The sequence below is a fragment of the Rhincodon typus genome, chromosome 32 (assembly GCF_021869965.1).
Source record: "Rhincodon typus isolate 14 chromosome 32, sRhiTyp1.1, whole genome shotgun sequence".
Taxonomy (NCBI): Eukaryota; Metazoa; Chordata; class Chondrichthyes; order Orectolobiformes; family Rhincodontidae; genus Rhincodon; species Rhincodon typus.
In genome coordinates this window covers 5,286,384-5,308,587 of record NC_063363.1, presented here as the reverse complement: position 1 = coordinate 5,308,587, position 22,204 = coordinate 5,286,384, and the positions used below count along the sequence as shown (strand labels likewise).

The 22,204-nt window shown below is 39.5% G+C and overlaps 1 protein-coding gene across 1 annotated transcript in view; it reads right to left on the bottom strand.

Moving 5' to 3' along the window:
- Positions 1 to 1,327: 1,327 nt before the first annotated feature.
- Positions 1,328 to 22,204, bottom strand: part of LOC109933287 (histone-lysine N-methyltransferase 2A-like) — a 37,292-nt gene continuing 16,415 nt past the window's right edge. Inside the window, exons 8-12 of the mRNA XM_048615663.1 lie at positions 20,405 to 20,579; positions 19,611 to 19,718; positions 18,567 to 18,650; positions 12,695 to 12,824; positions 1,328 to 8,996 (exon numbers count right to left, since the gene is read on the bottom strand). Coding sequence (XP_048471620.1) covers positions 8,721 to 8,996; positions 12,695 to 12,824; positions 18,567 to 18,650; positions 19,611 to 19,718; positions 20,405 to 20,579 — 773 coding nt within the window. The 3' untranslated portion in view covers positions 1,328 to 8,720. The remainder of the gene's footprint in view (positions 8,997 to 12,694; positions 12,825 to 18,566; positions 18,651 to 19,610; positions 19,719 to 20,404; positions 20,580 to 22,204) is intronic.

Genomic DNA, 22,204 nt, shown 5'->3' with positions numbered 1-22,204 from the left:
GTAAGTGGAATCTTGCTGTATGCAACTAGACTGCTGGGCTTTCAACATGGAGCACACTGCAACCACAAGGAGCAATTACTCTCGTTCACTGATCTAGTGCCCATGTAAAAACACAATTTCGCCTTACTGGGAAAATGAAACAAAATGGTTCTCAACATTCAAGTCCATTAAATACATCACCTTCAATCTTTCCTGGATACTTGTGTCATAGCAGTTATCTTTCATTCTGGAGCATAAAAATATTATATTCCAAATAGGAATGTTCACTGCGAAGGTTCGCTGGCATTATGTAGGGGCATTTTATTTTCAGAAAGTGACCCAACCTAGCCCTTGACAGGAAATAAAAAGTACCCTTTAGCACTTAGTCAAAGACTAAAGTTGGACAGTACCTTCTGCTGGTGCTGTGAGGCTTTTTTTGGTACTGAACATACTGCACATTTGCACGTGTATGTGTGAACAGTAGCTTAAGTGCTGACTCAGTGAGACAGTGGTTTCCTACGTACTGAAACTTGCTGGGGTGTAGGTCTCTTACCACTCTCTATGCCTCAATTTTAAAATTCTCATCCTTGATTTCAAATCACTCAAAGGCCTCTCCTCCATCATGACTGCCCTCAGATTTCTGCAGTCCTCCAGCATGATTTATTGCACACTTCAAAATTAATGCAAGGTCGCTTCCAATATTTATATTTTATTGCCCTTTACCTTCCATGTTATTTATAGAAAAGAGGAGAAAAATGACAACTTACTCCCAAAATTCATCTTGGGAATTGTCACAAACTAGGAAAGAAGTGAGGGCATTCCAGGATTTATTTTTAAGTTTCTTTTCAGTAGGTCATGCTGCAATTGTTTTTCCTCCGATCTGGATCCTACTACTTATAAACTGTAACATTTGTAATAAGGAGTACCCATTATCAAACCCTATAGTGCATCCACTGGTATAGAACAGTTTACTGACACATACAAATGCAGCATCCCAATGACTTGCATTCAGAACCAGACAGAAAGACAGGTCAAGGATCTGAGATCCTTATCTTTGGTAAGTTGCCTCTTCTAAATACAAGCACAACGTGAGCTACTACAATGGGATTCAGTTGTTCTGGGGATATTAGTCAAAAAATTCGGAACTCTGCAGTGTTATGTCCCAGAACAACATAACCCACAATGACCCTCATCATGCTCTCAAATGAAGACCATACATTTAGTTAAGGTGGATAGGCACTTTTAGCCCCAGGTGATCCAGGCCAAAGTGTGGGGCAGAAGTGGTACGAGAAAAACGATTAAAGAAAACCCAAACCCACATGAAATACACAAAATATATTTAAGTATATCCAAGGATAAACTGGACATGTTTATTAATTAAACTATCACTTAAATAAAAAAAGTGCATAGAAAATGACGCTTAGAAACATTTTTTACAACTATGTACAATTTTTTTACATTCATTCTTTAGCATAGCTTTCAGTTTCGCTGAATTAAAATTACCTTCATTACCATGATATGGTTTAACACTGATGCACTAATCAGATTGTTAATAATGTTTTGCAAGAGTAATGTAAAAAATAACAATTTACAGGAACACAAAAAAGACTGAAAAAATAATTAAAAAAGGTTTACAAATTACCTTGTCATGAATAAAAATAAAACAAATTTCTCACAAAAGGCTTCTCAGACCTGGAACATTTTACATCTACTACTTCGTGTATTCATCTCAAAAGAGACATAAAAATATATTCACATTAACGGAAAACACACATATAAATATAATTCCGTTCTGGTGGGATATGGGAGAGAAAAGGCAAGCGTCCTAGTCACAGAGAACAGGGATGTACAGACACAATGTGTACCCTAATTTTTAAAAAATAATTTAAAATGTATATTCCCCCTCCCGCCCCATCTAGTAGTTATATAGTCAGCTGTCTATTCTTCAGACAATAAAAAGAATAGTGTTTAAATATTTAAAAAAATCTTGGGAAAGTATTACTGAAGCATTATGTTCTCTTAAAAACAATTGAAATTGTAGATTCTGCATTCCTCCTCACTGTTATTACTTTCTGAACTAGGACCCATAACTATGTACTTTTAAACTATCAAGACATGATGGTTTTACATGATCTCTACAGATTTACCGTAAACATCGTATTGCTTTGAAATGGATGCTAAATAGACAAGATGAGAACCAGCCCTTCAAATTAACCCGCTTTTTTTTTTCCAGATGGGATTGTGTATCTCATTGAACAAACTTTATGGTGTATTACTCACTTAAAAAAATTTCGAGTAAGAAGTTGAGTCATTAGAAAAAGATACATTCATTGTAAAACCGCTGTGTCCTACTGTATTGGATTGCAAAGGGGACAATGCTAAACAATTTTATTTTTTAAAAAAATACTAAAGCCCCTCTTTGCCTGGCCTTCATGGGTTTGAGCCTGAATTATTCCAAGTGATTAGCTTGTAACCTTCCACTCTACATGAGGACACACATTTCATCAGTTCCAACCCTGTTACAGGATAGGATAACGAAGTGCTCCAACAGGAGAATGAAAAAAAAACAATTTTTACAGAGGACAAAATACCTGCAAACCTCTGTAAATATTTCTATGGATTGCTAATGACAATCATGGAGACATTTCCAGCCTTGACTATTCTGCAATCCAAGAAACCGAGCTCAAACTCATTTCTCCAATCGTGGTATGCCAGTTCTGAGGCAACTGCTATACAAGGACACTAAATGTACAGAATGAACCTTATGAAATGGTGCAAAAGGACAACAGCAGTGTTAAAAATAGATTTTTGTTTTACTTTGGTGTTTAAAATGAAGATCCAGCCTCGTGGATGCTGCTCAGAAGAACGCGCCTGATGCTAATGCAGCTAGTTCTGACAGATCACGTCATGGGGAAGGAATAAGAAATTTAAGTTGTTACAGAAGTACTTCCTGCCAAAAGGTAATCCTTCAAATGGCATGGATGTCCCAGAAATAAGTACATCTGCCACTGCATGAGCACTGCCCCTACCACCCACAAAAACTACAGAGGTGTGGAAGTTGCATGGATCTAAGTGGCTCTTCATTCATATGGGATAAATCTACAAGAAGCTTGCAGCATCCAATACCAAGTGTCCTTATTGAACTCAGTCCAGCGCATGGAGTGAGCAACGTGTGGGGTATTTGCCATTTATTAAGCAGCACCCCAAACTATAGATAGCTGCACAGAGTACACAGTCAACAAAAAGACCCCAAATTAAATAAATAAATCGTAATAAAAAAATATATATGCACTATGGCAGTATTTTCAATTGTTAATTGGCAGGTTTTTAAACTTCAGCTAAGTTGTCTACAAATCTCAATTTAAAAAAAAATAACCTGGCACTTAATTATATACACTGTATGGCATGGGTTATAAAGGTTTTTAAAAAGTCAAACTGTCAACACAAAGGAACTCATGGCAGCATTTTGCTCAAGGTTCGAACAGCCTTATCGACAAAAAAAAAAGCAGCGACATCTGTAAACAAAAACGAACTAGCAACTAGCCATTTCTTCGGATTTGCCACACTCCCCATTCTAATCCCCATGCCCAGTCAAATCTTTAGGGGTGACTGAAAGCATTTAAAGCTGTAAAAATACGGAAAGGATTTCATCAATGGCGTAGAAACATGGGGAGTCAAGTTCCTCTCAGCAGATTACCCACTTTTCCACTCTCGCACCTCTCTCAAAAGGTGACACTGAGATGGAAAAACAGATGTTACTGGATTTAAGAACTGTGAATGCCACATAACCAGCCAATCTGAAGCCTGGCTGTTAGTGTACCAACAGTACAATTCTATAATTTGGGAACAAAAGGGAGAGTTAAAACTGACAAAACATTCAAATAAGGGTGTCAAAAGACAATGGTATCTCCTGTTCATATGCCTCTGCTGCTGTGGTTTGATGGCTACACAACTATTGTGTCTCTTGGCTCTGAATTAAAAATGGTGGTTGGCTAGGAGGCATGGCCTGCAAGAAATGCAATGATTCATTCACTCCCATGAATCAAGACTTTGGTACACGTACTCAGGCTGCCACCATCTGGTTCACTGTGCTATCGTTTATTTCTTCCTACCTGTTCAAAAAACAAACATTCCCTCCTTCCATTCTAATTTTGTAAAAAATACAACTATATTCAAATGTCCTATATGTTCAAGGGGTTTCAAACAAATACAAATGATATTGTTTATTAAAAATCTCTGCTGGGGTTATAGACAGTGAAAGTTAAGGAAGAACACCGATAATAATCTTTGTACAATGTCATAACTCATTACCCACAGTCACTAGAAATCCACTCTGGATAAAAAGTACTATTTAAAATCATTGCAAATTCCTATCAAGTTCAAGACACTTACTTCCCGTTAGTGGGAACATGAGGATCAGTAAAAAATTCACGCAAGCCCAAACCCTGCTTCAGAATTAATACAGTAACAGCATTTAATTTAGTAACACAGACGGGGTTTTGGTATAAGTTTGATGAAGGACAAGCCACAGAGCTGCGACTCTGGAATCCATCACATTACAACTACACTAGAAAAACACTGCATTCAAAAAGCATGCCAAAGACCCTTTGCATCAATAACCCAATAAACCATTATACCCCAAATGTGTAGTGCTTCACTAGGCTTTGGGCAACTAAAGGTTTATAAATGTATTCAGAAGTTCACATGATTCTGTTCATTGTTTGCACATTTATTCAACTTGTTCAAAATTTCTAGCCTTCTCAGCAAATTCAAAGGGTTTTTTTGTTCTTTCATAGGATTTGGGTGTCATTAGAAAAGCCAACATCGGTTGTCCATCCATAAAAGCTGTCAAAGTGGCGGTGAGTTGCTTTCTTGAACTGTTACAATCCTTCTGATGCAGGATATACCCACAGTTCTGTTATGACTGGAATCTTAGAGGAGAATCAAAGAATACTGGATGCCCATACCAAGGCAAATTCACCATAGTCTTAACAGACCACAGGACTGCTCTCTGATCATTGAGAGATGACTGGTGGTGGTTGAACCCGAGGGTGGCCACAACTCAGGCAAGAAGCAAGGCTGAGGAGAGCAACAGCTGGTGCAGGAATTGAACCCACACAATTGGCATCCCTTTGCATTTGCAAACCAGCCACCTAGCCAACTGAGCTAACCAACCCCACACAAATGACACTGAACTGCTCATCCAATTCTTTGAATACTATATATCTTTGGGTAGAACTAAGGGCATTGAAGGCAATTCTTAAGCCCCAGGTAACTAAAGGCTGTTAAAGATCAACAATACTGCTTTAAGAACCTTTTTCTAAGCCACATAATTATAAATGACTTGAAAAAAACTACAGGTCACTGTACATGTTTAAATTCTTATTGAACTGTAAACTGATGCTTCATATATTCCTTCAACTAGTTATGAAAAAAACTTACGAACAAAATGGCAACAAAAACTGGCAATCAAATCGTTGCCCCTTTTCTGAAATGCCCTGCAATGAAGTAGAGGGGCGCACCAGGAAACACAAACCAAATTGCCCACTGCTAGTCAAGGTTCTCTTCTATTATGACTTTTGGTAACACATACTAACTAAAAAAGTAATAACCAAGTTCATCTTAGCTTGGTATTGTGTCAAACCAACCAGCAGTCATTTATACAGCATTTCAGATTCTGTCTTCACGACTGTCAGTGCATAAAGAACGGTTCCCCCACCACACCCGCATCCTCCCATCCCCCCCCACCCCACCCATTCCCCCAACCCCTTCCAGTAGAACCCCCATTACCTGAACATTAACACCACACTCAGAAGGCTGGTCTTCCTTGTGCTGTAAATATGCTGCCCCGGCAATTCCACCACAAACTTGGTGAAGTGCAATGTCCTTCTTAGGTAAACACTGCTTTCTTACAATAACAGGTTAATACCTCCCTACGAGCAAAGGTGCCCTCAAGAAACAAGCTCGTATCATAGCAGCGAGGAACATGGTCCCAAAAGGCTGGTGGCAGATGGATGTCATTAAGCAGCAGTAACTGAGTGAAGGCAAATGAAACAAGAAGAAAAATCACCAACCCAACTTTTGTCCAGAGGTATAACTGAAGAGAAATAGTGGACAACAAATACCACATCAGGGAAAAATTCATCCTGAAACAGTTTTCCATCCATCAGTCCGTCTAGCTGTCAATTACTGCTTAAAGGGGCACCACTTTGTCGACAAAGGAGGTAGGAATAAAAGTGGAAGGAAGGTTGGGTATGTGACATCTATTTTTAAAAATGAAGACAGTGCCCCTTTAAGAAAACAACTTCCTGATCAGACAAACTGAATTTTTTTCTTTTAGGAAATTCAAGAGAGTTTGGATAACAGGACTCACATCTATAATCTGGATAATTGAATACACAGGATACAGCTAATAATCTGGACAACGGGATACATGGGAATACGGCTGTAGTCTGAATAACAATACACTGCTGTAGTCAGTACAAACACATTAGGTTTAGCGTCGATCTAAATAGCGCACAGTGCAAAACATTAAGGGATCAAGATCTTCAAACATTAAGTCACTGTGATAAACCCACTTGAGATGCATTCATTTGGTCAAAAAAAATGCCTGTCTTCCAGGAGCCAGTTATGGTAGCATTTCAGCATTGAAACAGAAATTATTTCCTGACGCTCAAAATAAACATTTTTTAAATTAAAAGACTATCACAACCGTTATGGTGGTTATGCAATATTTTAGCACATTTCCCCACACTACAATGCAGTACAGCTGTTAAGTGGTGGGGGTGCAGAAAAAAGAAACTAGATGACTAACACACTAGGTGACATTTACCTGTTAATTTAGTGGAGGTATTTAATACCTGCATTAAAAAGTGAATTAAGAAACATCAGACGCATATGTTAAGCATTCGTATGCCAGTACATCCACAACGATATGCTGGTTTTCAATTCCGAGATTCACTCATCGCCGAACTTGAAACATTTGCAATTCCCTACACAACAAACAGTCCTCAGGAATAGACACACTGACAGGATGATTAAAACCAGAATGTCAACATGAATTTAAATGTACAGATGTATGTTCAAGGTTACTTTGCTACCTACTCCCCCAATATGAATATACCTTGAAGAATTCCAAACATTTCAGAAATGTGTTAATTTGTTGGACAGAAAAGTTCAAGTGAAGTGTTAAAGTTATCATGCAGGATTGGAAAGAGCAGTGGTCAGGTGATACCAAGCGTGGGTTTTAGAAGTCTATTGATTCTAAGTGGAAAGGAAGATCAAGATGTTTTATCTTTTAATTTTCCCATGTTCTCTTAGACAGGCAAGACAGTGACGTGATAGTCATAAATCTGGAGCAGTGACTCTGTATGTACCACTCCACTCCACTCAACTCAACAATTAACAAGTTTCCATCAGTGAAAGGGTCAAATTTTTTTTTGTTTCTCCCCCCCCACCCCCCCAAAGTCAAGAAATGGGTGCTAATAGAAGTTTAGAGTTCAATTAACTTATCAGTGGTGCTTCCGCACCACTAGTGCACTTCAAACAAGTGGTGTGAATGTTAACACACGTGTAACTAGCAAGGAGACTTCAGGGGTTACAGAGTTGAGCATACATCAGCAGGCTTTTCCAGCATTAATGAGGTCAGCATGAAGTTTCTATGTACCCTGTTCCTGTTTCCTTTTCCTGTATTTTCCAACATCATTTTCTTAATTTCATCTCTGAATAGCCAGTTCATTAGTAAGTGCAGTACTACTTTGAAGCAACTTGAAAAAAAACTTAAAACTAAAGTCCAAAGAAACATGAGGCAGAATGCTTACCTAGTTAGTGTTAATTCTATACTCTGCCACTCTAAACAAGATTCAAGTTCCAAAAATTCACAAAGCTTTAAACTTAAACATGCGATAACTGCCTCCTGGAAAGGGGAGGGAACTTGCTAGTTTGAAGTGATTTTATGGGACTACAGGCGTTATGCAGTGTTGTACGGGTACAAACATGGTTCACTTCATTTCACTGCCATCTCGCAGTAGATCTGCGTTGAGGAGCTGCTGTCATTGGAAGAAAAAAATTTGAAGAATTCGTTTGTTTCACATTTTAAAATTATTAGAAGCAAATTGCTCCCAGGGCAGAAACTGCAAAACACAAGGATCAAAACTGCTTTCACCCAGTATTGCCTCTGCCTTTTCCACTGCACAGCTGTTAAAGATATTAATTTTCCTCACATACGATCTTTACCTTTCTTCTACTACAGAGGAGATTCTGCTCAAGTGACACAGCTAATTCAGGTTGAATTTCAGTTTTTCTTGTTGCCTTGGTACATAATTGACTGGGAAGCTGGTAGCACTCATTCATTTCACTCAGTTCCATATATGGAACAGGATGTTTTAAGGATGGAAATGGAGCTGTAGTCGATTAGTACTCTGCCATGCAGATCTGAAAGTGATCAGCAGTCAACACTGTTTAGCAATGCATTTTACCAGGTTTGCACTAATACCATGAGCTCCATGAATTTATTTGAATGGCATTTTTTTGCCATTTATCATTTGGCATGAACCCCACCTATACTACAACCATCCTATGACCTTGGTGTTTAAAATCTTTTTTCTACAAGATTTTCATAGTGCAGATTGCAAAGCAACTTCACCATTTCCATCCCAGGACTTTTCTTTCCGAGATCCCATAAAATCAATACAATCACCTCAAGAGGGTTTTTTTTCCCCACCAGTTAATTTATTTTTTCCTCAGTTCAGGAACTTCCTGCATTTCTTTGCTCCGCAGTTACAAGGCAGTTTGTTGCTGGCATCTTCAATCGGGAACTTGTAATCGTATGTAAGTTCTTCACCACGGTAGATCTTTCGGACAGCGAAGATGACTATGTGTTTCTGCCCGTCCACATTTATCACCCGTGAGTAGCAGTTGGGTTCACAGGAGTGGTTGATGAAACGTGCTGCATTTCCGTGCATCGTGGCATCCACAACTTCATAATCATCAATACGGAACATGTAACAACCGATCCCCTATTAGTACAAGAGAGAGTAGAAAAAAAATTAATAAATTAACAATAGTGTATCTTCCTAAAAATACCAACTCTTGCTGGGGTACAGTCCTTAGGACCTAGTAGCCCTTGATTATCTTGCCCAAGTTTGCCCGGATAATGAGTACCAATAGGGCACGTGACCAAAAGAAGCACCACAGCCAATTTTGGCAGTTCTTACAATGTTCAAACAGTTCACTTTCTAGTTTGGCCTGCAGCAGGAGCCCTGACAGACAGTTATAGATCAAGGATATTGAAGCTGGCTAGCACCTCATTGTTGCTTCAACCAAACCCAAGGATCTGTATTGGATGCAGTAAGACACAGCTTTAATCTTATTGATCCACTGGGAAGTCAAATTCATTAAAACAAGGATGCAGAGACACCGGAGAAGGTGCAGAAGAGATTCACAAGAATACTATTGGAATTGATAGACGTAACCAATCAGCAGGGAGTGAACAGGCTGGAGCCTCACAGGCAGAAAACTGATTAGGCCTTTGGAAAATGCATATTCCTCTGGTACTACGCTGTTAGGTTAGGACTCTTTTCTCCAGAAAGGCAGAGCTGGAGAAGCTGGAGGGGGAGGGTGTTGGTGGTGGTGCGTGTGGAGGGTGAGCAGGAGAAAACACAGAGAGAGAGAATGTGTGCGCGCACATGGCACAGGGAGACCCCCAACTGGAAATAATTAAGAATACAATAAGGGAGACAGAAACATTTCCACTAGTGGGGAACCCAGAATCAGGAGCTATAAGCAAATGGCTCTCATTAACAAATCCAATTGGAAATTCAAGGGAAATCTCTTGGCTGAAAGTAGTTCTAATGTATTATCGCTGGACTATTAATTCAGAAACCCAGATAATGTTCTGGGTACCGGGATTCAAATCCTGCCATGGCAGATGGCGGAATGTGAATTCAATAAATATCTGGAATTAAGAATCTAATGATGACTGTGAATCCATTGTCAATTGTCAGAAAAACCCATCTGGTTCACTAATGTCCTGCCACTGAAAGGAAACTACCATCCTTACCTGGTTTGGCCTACATGTGACTCCAGACCCACAGCAATGTGGTTGACTCTTAACTGCCCTATGGGCAATTAGGGATGGGTAATAAATGCTGCCGAGCCATTCATCCCATGAATGAATAAAGGAACAGATACACACAACAGATAGCTAGGTAAACAGAAATAAAAAAGGGAGAAACTAGATTATGCTGGTAGAGTCAGATGAAGAGAGGTGGGAGGGTTCTTTGTAAAGCAACAAAGAGTTCAATCTGGATAAATGCGAGGTATTACATTTTGGTACCAAAAAAAACAAGAGTAGGGCTTATACAATTATGGTAGAACAGAGGTACCTCGGGGTGCAAGTACATGATTCTTCAAAGTTTGTGTCACATATAGACAGGATGGTTAAAAAGGCGTTTGGCACACTTGCCTTCATTGCTCAGTCCTTTGAGTATAGGAGTTGGGACGTTATGTTGAGGTTGTACAGGACATTGGTGAGGCCTCTTCTGGAATATTGTGCCCAGTTCTGGTCACCATGTTATAGGAAAGGTATTATCAAGCTGGAGGGGGTTCAGAAGAGATTTACCAGGATTTTGCTAGGTATGGAAGGTTTGAATTATAAGGAAAGGCTGGATAAGCTGGGACCTTTTTTTCCGACCGGAGCGTAGAAGGTTGACAGGTGACCCGATAGAAGTGTATAAAATAACGAGGGGTATAGATCGAGTTTTTGGTAGTTATCTTTTCCCTAAAATGGGGAATTTTAAGAATAAGGGACACATTATTAAGGTGAGAGCAGAGAGATTGAAACAAAGACATGAGGCAAATTTTTTGTTTTACACAGAGAGTTGTTCATGTGTGGAATGAACTTCCGGATGAAGTGGTGGATGTGGGTACAATTACAATGTTAAAAGACATTTGGATGGATATATGAATAAGAAAGATTTAGAGGGATATGGGCCAGGAGCAGGCAGGTGGGACTACTTTAATTTGGAATTATGTTACCGTTCTGTATGACTCAATGACTCTGTATCCCAGTTGGGTCAAATGGTTTGCTTCTGGTCTGTAAATGTTATATAGTTCCAGCAAAAACCGAAGTTGTTATTTTGTGCATTACACTACCTATCACAGGGAACCTAAAGCAAACAAGCCAATAACAAAAATGATTCATACATTAACCAAGAGGTAAGGGATAAGGACCATAACATACTTAAGTGACCGAAATGCTGAATTAACGTTTTTCATGAAATACTGTTTTGTGTAAATTTGTCAATGTCACACAATCTGATCAAACTGACTGAAAGAATCAGTTCAGTTAATCTCAATTTCAGCTCTAAACATGGCTTGCCATGAATTTTCCCTAGTTAAGGCGCAATGATATGATTAACAATATATATCTCCATTCCAAATCAGAAACCCCCATTAACCTCTCCTTCTCCCCAGTGACATTAGTCAGTTATAAGAAGATATCATAAGGCAGACAATTTCATTTTCATTTCCAAAAAGCAGGCAAAAAACTACAGAAGCAAGCAAGAGCAATCCAAGCATTTTTTAAATAAAATTTTATTCAACAAATACATGAGCAAGAGTTGAAGAGAATGCATAACTAGTTGATCCACAGTATGACTCACAGGTATCCCAAGGTCTGGATCACTAAGATACTTAGCTGCTAAAAATTATGCTGTTTAAGCAAGTATCTCCGGCTAAAGGTACTCGATCAGATAGTTTCTATGAAAGATATGGTCTCAACAGGAAATTCTGAGGCTGACTGCTGGGCAAGGTCTGTACAGATTGACAAGTGCTTATAAATTATGCTGCTCCTGGCCTTGGGATGAGACCAAGCCATTAATGCCAGAGAAACAAGGAAGGGGCTAGCTTTTTAATCTCTCTTTATATACTTTAAAGCATTATTTATTTTTAAGCAAGATGCAGGAAGTGTCAAACATGCCTCAGGCACAAGGCTTTTCTAGCCTGCAGTGCTCCTCACTGAGTTGAGAGACAGAGTTTATATCACGGTCAGCAAAGCCCTGAGAAAATGTCCAAGGTGGCACTATACAAAAGATATTTTGTACATTAGTAGATAGAAGGCTGAAAAATCTGATGAAAATAATCAAAGTTCAATGAAGACTGGTAACTTAACAAGCGTTTGCAATTGGCAGCAGTCAGGCCCAAGTAGAAAATACTATTAAAAGGTGCTCTAGCATACAACAGCCTGATTGCTTACTCTGCTGTTTTAGTGGCAAAACAGCATATCCAGGTATCATTGGAGTTTGGGTAGCAACAAATTCTAATAACACCCTCCATTTAAACTATTAATTAAATACAAATTTCACAGCAAGTTGTCCAACATACAAAATAAAGGCACTCAAGAATTGGCCAGTTTTGAAACAGTTCCACAACCAACTTGGTAATCCCACACTGTGTACATTGAACATTCAACAGCCAAAAAGCTTGCACACAAACCAATTTTTAAAATGAACTGCAAAGTTGCTGCAAGTTAAACAACACAAGCGGGTAAGCTGTTTTATTTCACAAGGAAGGCGGTGCGTCGCTGATGCCATAAAGATAGCGTTATTTCAGAAAGGGTTCATTAAACGGCGGAGAAATAACATCAGTGATTCCCACGATGGCTATCCCAGCACCTGTGGTTATTATCTAGCATAAACCTGCACTAGAAACTCACCTTGCTGTCATAATATTTCTCTCGTTTGTCTGTGAGGACAGATCGAATGACATTACCCGAATATTCGATGACCATCTCACCTGCATCAATGTTTCGCTTACAGAAAAGGCCTCGTCCGTGGATTGGTGACCTACAGCAGTTACAAAGATGGGAAGGGTGGGAGGGAAAAAAAAAAGACCACAAATCATTCATTATGAACACTAAACTCATGGCATTACATCAATTTTACTCTTGGCTAAGTAAAAATTCTGTGACAACTAAAACCAAATCTCTTCCCAGCCAATTCAACAAGTCATTCAGTTGCTTGAATGAGACACTTTTCTCTAACCAGCTGACAGTTTAAATTTTGCATAAACGCTGAGTCTCATTACTTATTAAAAGAGCACAGCAAACTGTGACCAAGAATATTCTCAACTTCTCCCTCTAACCTGATTAGATTGTTTGGAGTTCAGCTGCTTGACCACCTTCTTGGTCAGCTTCCCAAGTTTCACCATTAATAAACAGGAGATCATCCAGGACTCTACTGCCCATATTTCAACTAATATCACCTTACAACTCCTTTTCAAAGTGGTTTTGTTGATCTCCAATGGCTCAGAGTTAGAAGACACCTCCATTTTAAATTTCTTCTTTTTGTTTTCAGCCATGCCTCAAACCCTGCAGATATCTGCACTCCTCCAATTCTGGTCTCCTGAACAGCCCCCATTTTAGTTGCTCCACCACTGGTCACCCTGTCTTCAGTGGCTAGACCCTAAAGAAAGGAACTTTCTCCTGAGACCTCTCCCACAAACCTGCTACAACTGCATGATGATGCTCATGTGAAGCACCTTGGAACATTTTACTATGCTGAAGTCACTACAAAAATGCATGTTTCTTGTTGAGGTTCAACTGTTCCACTGCAGTACTCTGGTCTTGCTCACATCACGGACACTTGCACAGAAGCAGCATGTCAGCCTGCAGATTGAATACATTTACACAAACCGAGTACGGAGATTTTAAAAAGGTTTTATTTCTAAGATCAGAATGGTTTTGAATGGATGAAAAACACAATAGCAAATACAAAACTGAAAAATCCCTCACATTGATAAAAAGGAGGAAGCACTTTGTACAACTGGGTTTTAACAGATCACTTATTTATCGCCAGGGAAAAAAATTCTAATCTTCTTGCCTTCAATTCTTCCTGTGTTTTCTTGAAGGCACTTACTCATACTAGAATACACTGTTAGTTTTGAGGTTCCTTAATGTCTTCATTTAAGGTTAAGAGACGGTGATTGTCTTTTTTCCCCCCAATCAACCTGTTCAGACATATTATTACATACCTCTGGAACAAGTGGGACTTGAACTCAGGCCTCTCGGTCCAGGAGTAGGGACACTACCACTGTGCTACAAGAGGGTTCTGGTAGTTGTTAATTGTCTGAACACAAATAGGGAGCAGCTGTTACACTGGATGTGGGATGACTGGGCTAAGATTGAGTAAATACTTCTCTACAAAAGACAAGATACGTGTCTTGGTTTCAATCTTGCCAACTGGCTTGAACTGTATAAACTTATCAGTCTACAGACCCAGGTACATTGCACAGAGAGTGGCCGTTCTTTGTATGTGCTAACCCAGACAATAAATGATGACAGGTTATTAAATCAGTATATCACAGTTGGGCCCAATGCAGTCCTCAACTGACATTCTCACAAACACTTGCAGAGAAATTTGGTGAACAGTGATCAACAGCAAGGACACTGTTTACATTTTGCTTCTCACCTCCAAGGCATTGACGATAATTGAATTGGGTGGGAGATTACAAGGTAATTACAGAGTTAGGCTATTCAATTAATTTAGCTTCATCCATCCACAACCTCAGCTTGCCCAAATGGAGCATTCAATAATTTCTCCAGGAATTCCAGAATTCATGTCTCAGTTATTTAACTAGTTAATTAACTTCCTATAGCAGTTTTAGTGTCAAGATGAGCTTCATGGAATCAGCCCCAATTTTAACTTTCGGTACTGAAACTTTGGTAGTTTGAACTTCTAAACCCCATCCCGCTCGCTCAAATTAATTTTCTAAATTTATTTTTTCGTACCTTGTATATACATCTAAGATCACCTTAGTTTAATCCTGTCAAAACTCAAAAAGCCTAATATATCACCAATCTTTTTTCATACCTCTGACACTATAGGCATCAACCTTGTTGCTCTCCTCTGACTGCCTCCGGTGTTGATTGTCTTCTTTGTGATAGCTTGACAAAAAACTGTACACAAAACTCATGGCACAGTCTGATGCATGCATAATACAGTTCGAGTAAGACCTCCTTTGACTTTTTAAAAAATTCATTCACAGGATGAGGGTATCACTGGCAAGGCCAGCATTTATTGCCAATCTGTAATCACCGGGGGGACAGTTAAGAGTCAACCACATTGCTGTGGGTCTGGAGTCACAGATAAGCCAGAACAAGTAAGGATAAGAGTTCCTTTCCCTAAAGGAGATTAGTAAACCAGATGTGTTTTTAGGACAATCGACAATGGATTCATGGTCATCATTAGACCCTCAATTCCAGACATTTGATTAATTATTGCAGAATCTTATTAGCATTGTTGATTGCTGGTCTGATGGCATGTCGAGAGTCCTGTCAACTAAATTTCTTGTACAGCAGACACAATGTTTGCCAATGATTGTACAAATGTTCAGCACTATTTGTGACTCCCTCAGGATACTGAAGCAGTCCATGAAAAAAAACAAGAAGATTTGGACAATATCCAGGCTTGGGCTGACAAGTGGCAAGTAATATTCGTACCACACAAATGAACATCTCTAACTGGAGACAATTTAACCACTGCCTCTTTAAATTTAATGGTGTTACCATCACTGATTCCCCCAAGCTCTGCACACTTATTTATTTTGTTCAAATAACTTCATATTTTCGTAGGCGATTCTTCAATATCAACCTCTCCTCGTTTGGCAACATTTTCAAATCTAACAAATTTACATGGAATTTCTGTGTGCAAGTCAATGCAAGCCAGTCTCAGGAGATGCACCATGGACAATAGCTCTGATACAACTCCTGAGAATTCCTGCTATTTTCTACTCCTCAGACAGTGCATCATCTATTCCTAAGGGATATCCTGACTTACCCCTGAAGTAGTTAACAGCAATATTTTCACAAAATGCTTTGTGAAGTAGTGGGTATGCCAAACAGCTTCAACACAGGATGATAACTTTTCAAATAAAAAAAGGCCAACTAGGGTTAGTTAATCAGGATATTTCCTTTCTAAATCCAAGTTAACTGCTGTTTAATATGCCGCTATTGTATCAATACCAGGAATAAAGTTGAGGGTAAATCAATCCCATGATTTTAAATGGGACTGAAGATTAATGGTCCATTAATACTATTTACCCCGTAGAGGCTTTATTTGGCTTAAGCACGTTTAGCCTGTCTGTGGCTTCCAGCTCATGGGTATCAGTCATTAATTCTAGACAAGTTATTGACAGGTAGGGACAGTGAGCTGCTTGGAAGTAATCAATCATTCAGAATCAACTGGCTCTTGCTCACCCATCTGTTTCAAGCCTGGTTGCATCTTTTACGATTTTGTGTCATTGCAGACTGCCATCTTACTTTTAAAGTGTTAAAATAGGCAGTTACAGTCTTATTTTACTTCCACAAATGATGTCATTTCAGGATTCTGGGTAGCCAGCTCCTCTAACCATAATTTAAGAAAACAATTTAAAAGTTCTTTCTTTATCATAAACCATTCAGCCTTCTCCCTGCAGTTTATTTCCATTAAATTCTGGGATTATTGATATTGCTAGCAAATCCAGTTTAATTTTAACGGCAGTCCTTTCTCCAGCATTTCATTATTGGTAATGTGTTAATCTATTTCAGACTACACTCATTTCGAATGATGTGTTAGTTGAGGTAGATTTGGTTACTAAACGATCAGAGAAACTGGATTCTTGCATTCAGGAAATTAATGTTCCTAGAAGTGAAATGGAAGAGTAACTAGAAAGACAATTAAGAGTTCTGACAGAGTAGGTATGATGGATTTCATGGTCTTTTCTCAGTATCACAGTATTATGTTCCTTTTATTCCTCTATGTTAGGATCTTATGTATTTTATAACCAAGTCAGGATGGTATATAGCTTGGACAGGAACTTGCAAGTGTGCAAGCGAATCTGCTGCTCTTGCCCTCCAAAGTGGCAAAAGACATGGGTTTTGAAGGTGCTGTCTTTGGATCCTTAGTGAGTTATCACAGTGTACCTTGTAGATAGTACCCAGCGATGCCCTGTATCATAGGTTGAATTTTCAACGTCGTGGATGGGGAACCAAACAAGTGGTATGCTTTGTCCTGGCTGGTGTCGAGTTCGTGTGTTTTTAGAGCTGCACTCATCCAGCCAAGTGGAGATGGTTTTCATCAGCGTCTTGAGTTGTGTTTTCTGTAGATAATAGGCTAACACTGGGCTAACAGGAGGAAGAGATAGTAGGAACTGCAGATGCTGGAGAATCCGAGACAACAAGGTGCAGGGCTGGATGAACACAGCAGGCCAAGCAGCATCATAGGAGCAGAGAGGCTGACGTTTCGGGCCTAGACCCTTCATCAGAAAAGGGGGAGGGGAAGGGGGTTTTGAAATAAATAGGGAGGGAGTGGGAGGCGGATAGAAGAGGGATAGGAGAGGATAGGTGGAGAGGAAACAAACAGGTCGAAGAGGCGGGGATGGGGCCAGGAAAGGTGAGTGTAGGTGGGGAGTTAGGAAGGGGATAGGTCAGTCCAGGGAGGACGGACAGGTCAAGGGGGCGGGATGAGGTTGGTCGGTAGGAGATGGAGGTGCGGCTTGAGGTGGGAGGAGGGGATAGGTGGGAGGAAGAACAGGTTAGGGAGGCAGGGACGAGTTGGACTGGTTTTGGGATGCGGTGGGGGGAGGGGAGATTTTGAAACTTGTGAAATCCACATTGATACCATTGGGCTGCAGGGTTCCCAAGCGGAATATGAGTTGCTGTTCCTGCAGGGTCTAGGCCCGAAACGTCAGCCTCTCTGCTCCTATGATGCTGCTTGGCCTGCTGTGTTCATCCAGCCCTGCACCTTGTTGTAACAGGAGGAAGAGTCATTCTCCTCAGAATTCTGAGCCGCTTTTGTAGCCATGGTTTCTATGGCTGGACAACAGTATCCCTCAGGATATAGGCAGGGGGAGGGTGAAGAATCCAAAATTAAGTGTATTTTGGTAGCTTCCAGTCTGGCAAGTCTCAACAGAAATCAAAATAGCCAGAATCAACATGAGCTTGATTTTACTCAGAAGGCTCTCCAATAAGCAATTAAATGGATAATCACCAAGAAAAGCATTAGAAAGATATCAGAATACCTGACAGCATATACATAAAAAGATCCTAAGCAGATAATGCTGTTCACAATGATATGTACCAGATCGTGTAGACCCAAAAACGCTTACACAGTACACTGTGTTGAACAATCCTGCAGTGTACACAAAAGATGACAATCTGTCCACATGAACCAGCTCTTCCTTTTTCTTTAGTTACTGCAGTTCTTACTTATTGCATTTAAGTAACATGCAGTTAAATACTGTAGCATTAAGTTAAGTTCTCATGCCATACAAAATCACATATTTGTGAATCTCCCGAATGATCAGTTCAGCTAAGTTTGACAGTCTTATAAAAAGCTTGATTTTTAAAAATCCTCCAGTCTTAATTTGATCTTCCTTTTTGTCGGATGTAATATATTAGAGGTTAAAGTAACTCCAACAGCACAAATTATACATTTGTGAAAAGTTGACACTAACACAACGTAATGGAGCAAATCCATTCACTTTTCCACTAGCAGCTTAAAAGCAGCTCTACATACCGTGCACACTGTGTAGAACTTATTTTCTCTTACCGGTAGACACCAACTGCTTCTTTTGAAGTCTTTTTCAAGTGCCTGAACCGCATGGCCATTGGGAGGTCCATGCTAGTCGCCCGCCTACAAGGTTAAAGACAATAATAAGTTACTGCAATGCCATCACTTCACTATGAACTTCTCCAGGATATTTATACTATAAACATAAACCTCTCCTCAAATATATTTCTTCACTTCTTTGACAGTGAAACTCAGTGATAAAATAGTATTCATCTCAATTTGATTCTTACTTCAAATATATATCTTTATGTCCAAGTTATCTTCTGAAACAAAATGAAATAACCTTACATTTAACACTGAACGCCAGTATAAAAACAAATTACGGGATACATTTTATGAATGGCATCCTCAGTACAAAATGTTTAAGAAACAACCTTTTCATATCCACATTAACATAACTGGAGCCTAGCTGAATTTCAAAACATATCCCATCTTGTGAAAAAATAATGGCTACCATAAAAAGTTAGCTTCTCGTATTATCAGCAGGGCAAGTAACTTGGCATGGCACATTGTGTAAATGAACACAATTTCACTGTATATGATAGCTGCTCCAGTATCAGCATTTTGGATATAAAATGTCCAAGGCAGTGCAAGAAAGAAAACCACGTGCTGCAACAAATTGTGTCCTAGATTCACTAAACCTGCCCATGAGATATAAGCTGCACTTCCATGGGTTCTTAACAAGAACCTTGTTTTTTTTTAATGAAAACCATAGCAAAAGTTTAACATCTAAAATCATGTGAATGCTGTTATTTTTAAGATACTGATCCACTGGCAGGAAAAGGAAGCCATTCACCCATCACTTTGGTAGGTAAGCTGTATCTCAATATGTAGCATGTATTCCTTGATGCCTTTACCTAACAAAGCTGGTTAATTACATACATGTTTACAAATTTATACACCACTGGATAAACACCTAGATTTTTGAATGATACATTACAGTCATTGATTTTGATTCACAGTAACTTTTAAGTATTGACATATAACAAATTGGATGTGAGCTTATGATTAACTGGAGCCCACCGTGCTGATTTAAGCTGCACCTCCTCTTCCTCCTCTTCATTGGGACAATAATCTGGTGGCTGCCGATGTTTTGAAGCCAAAAAGTTGAACATGTCAAATGCTGACTTCCTGCATAAATAAAGATAAAGCAATAAATTGTGGATCTTCTGGGAAATACTATCAAGTAATAAGTACAATATTAAATGCACATTTATCTTTCTTCATTCAATGTACAGCTCATGTTTTGAAAGACTAAAGATCACATTGTTATTTTTCTTAAGTTTTTAAACCATAGTAGTGTCTTAGACCATGAAACTTCCATCCTCACTACATTAAAGTCAACAATAACCATGCTGCCCCCAACTGTATTCCAGGACTTCAAAAACTTTAATTCTCCGGGATTCTCAACAGTCTCTTTCTCTTCCAAAGCACACAAATGCAGAAGTGGCACAATCCCTGGAGGATCTCCAGTTGTCTGCTTTGCAGTAATTCTGCTCGACAAGTGCAGTCCTTCATCTATGACTCTTGTTGAAAGAAAAAATATCCAATTCAGACTTCTAGGGTGTCATATGTGTGGAAGTAAATCATATTCTCTCTCTCAATGATACAGAAAAATGTGAAGCTCTTGTTGGGAAGCAAATTCCATCTCACCATTCATCAAAATTTTCCGCCTAATGATATCCTGTCGACAACCTTATGTGTAGCTGATCTAACCCCCGATCACTCCACTGCAACACAAAGTCGTTTTGCTAACTGAAATCAGCCCAGTAAAACAGTGAACAGCTTGAATGCAAATTTCTACCTTTGTGTTTTACCTTTGGTGTATTTCGGCTCTTGCTGATCCGTGTGGGTTGATAGGAAGCTCATCCACTTCCTGATGTTTGTGAAACTTGAAGCTGTAATTTTTGCAGCGCTTGGCTCCGTAAAGCTGTTCGATTAGGAACACCACTGCATCATGAGAAATACCCAGCATCTTCAGTCCATTTATCGCTGCAAATGGGAAAAAAAATAAAAACTAGCATTTGCATATAAGATTCTGAAAATACTAAGCACTTGAATAACCAAAGAACATCAATTAATACCCTTCAGTGTGACCAACACTTCAATTTTTTCACGGCATTTTATCAATTCTACTTTAAGGACAGAAAATATTAGTAGTTCCAGTTAAATGACATGATGCATAAACTGTATTTATGTTCCTTCAAATGGAAGCACCCCACATGAAGGATAGTGGAAATCCGAAACTCTCCCTTCCAAAAACCGGTTGAGAAAATTTCAAAATTGACATTGAAAGTATTCTGTTAAAGTGCAGGTAATGAGAGATGGAACCATAGCAAGTAAGTAGTTTAGATTCGGATTGGCCATGATGTGAGTGGTTGGTGGATCAGCTCAATGGACCAAACAGCCTCCTCCTATTCCTACCTTCAGGCAGAGCAGCCTGAGACAAACAGATAACAGGCGGCTATGTATTCACAGTTAAACAATAAATGTAAGGACAAATACTCACCATCAACACCTTAGGAGTTATCACTGATCATAAACTGACCTCGACTAGCCACTTAAATGGACAGGTCAGAGGCTTGGAATTCTGCAATGATTAACTTAGCACCTGTCCTCAATGCGTGTTTACGTCGACAATGCATAAGTCAGGTGTGTGATCTATCACGTTCCATTTGTCTGGATGAGTGCAGCTCCAACAACGCTCTAAGCTTGAAGCCTTTCATGACAAAGCAGCCTGCTTGACTGGTACCCTACCTAACACCTGCAACATTCACTCCCTCCACCATCAACAGTACGAATGCACTGCCACAACTCACCTATGCTCCTGAGATGACACTTTCCAAGCCCATGACCTCTACCACCTAAAAAGGGAACGGGCAACAGATACATGGGAACTTGCACATTCCCCCTCCAAGCCACTCAGCTGCTCCTTCAACATTGTTGGGTCAAGATCCTGGCAGTCCCTCCCTAATAGCACTGTGGGTGTCCCTACACCCACGGACAGCAGCAGTTCCACAAGGCAGCTCATCACCACCTTCTCAAAGGCAATTACAGATGGGGCAAAAACACTGGCCTACCCAATAATGCTCACATCCCATGAATGAATGGAGAAAAATCCTGTTGTTTGACAATTAACTCAAAATGCTAAAGCAGACAATCAAAATTTAAATAGGAACAGCAAATAAACTTGATGCATAATGTGAAAACGTTATAATTCAATATAAAGTAAAATGAAAGGTTTTACAATTTAGAACCAAACATCACAAATACAGATTCACATTAACAGTACAGTACATTTTACATTCACACATTTTGCTAGGTAAATTTTTTTTCCAAACTGTGGGAGGATGGTTTTCCAGTCATATCCTGGCTCCTAGGGCTTGGTTAATGCTAATCACACTGATACAGGCAGATTGTTCTCCCTTCCCCACTCAGGAAAAAGCTCTCACTTTCAATAACAAGCACATTAAGAACTGAACACAACACTGTCATTGGGGTAATTATGGCAGGTCAATAATCTTAAGGATATGGGGTAGGCTATTTAGGACTGAGATGAGAAATTGCTTCACCCATAGCAATAAGTCAGCGGAATTCTCTGCCACAGGTTTTGGCCT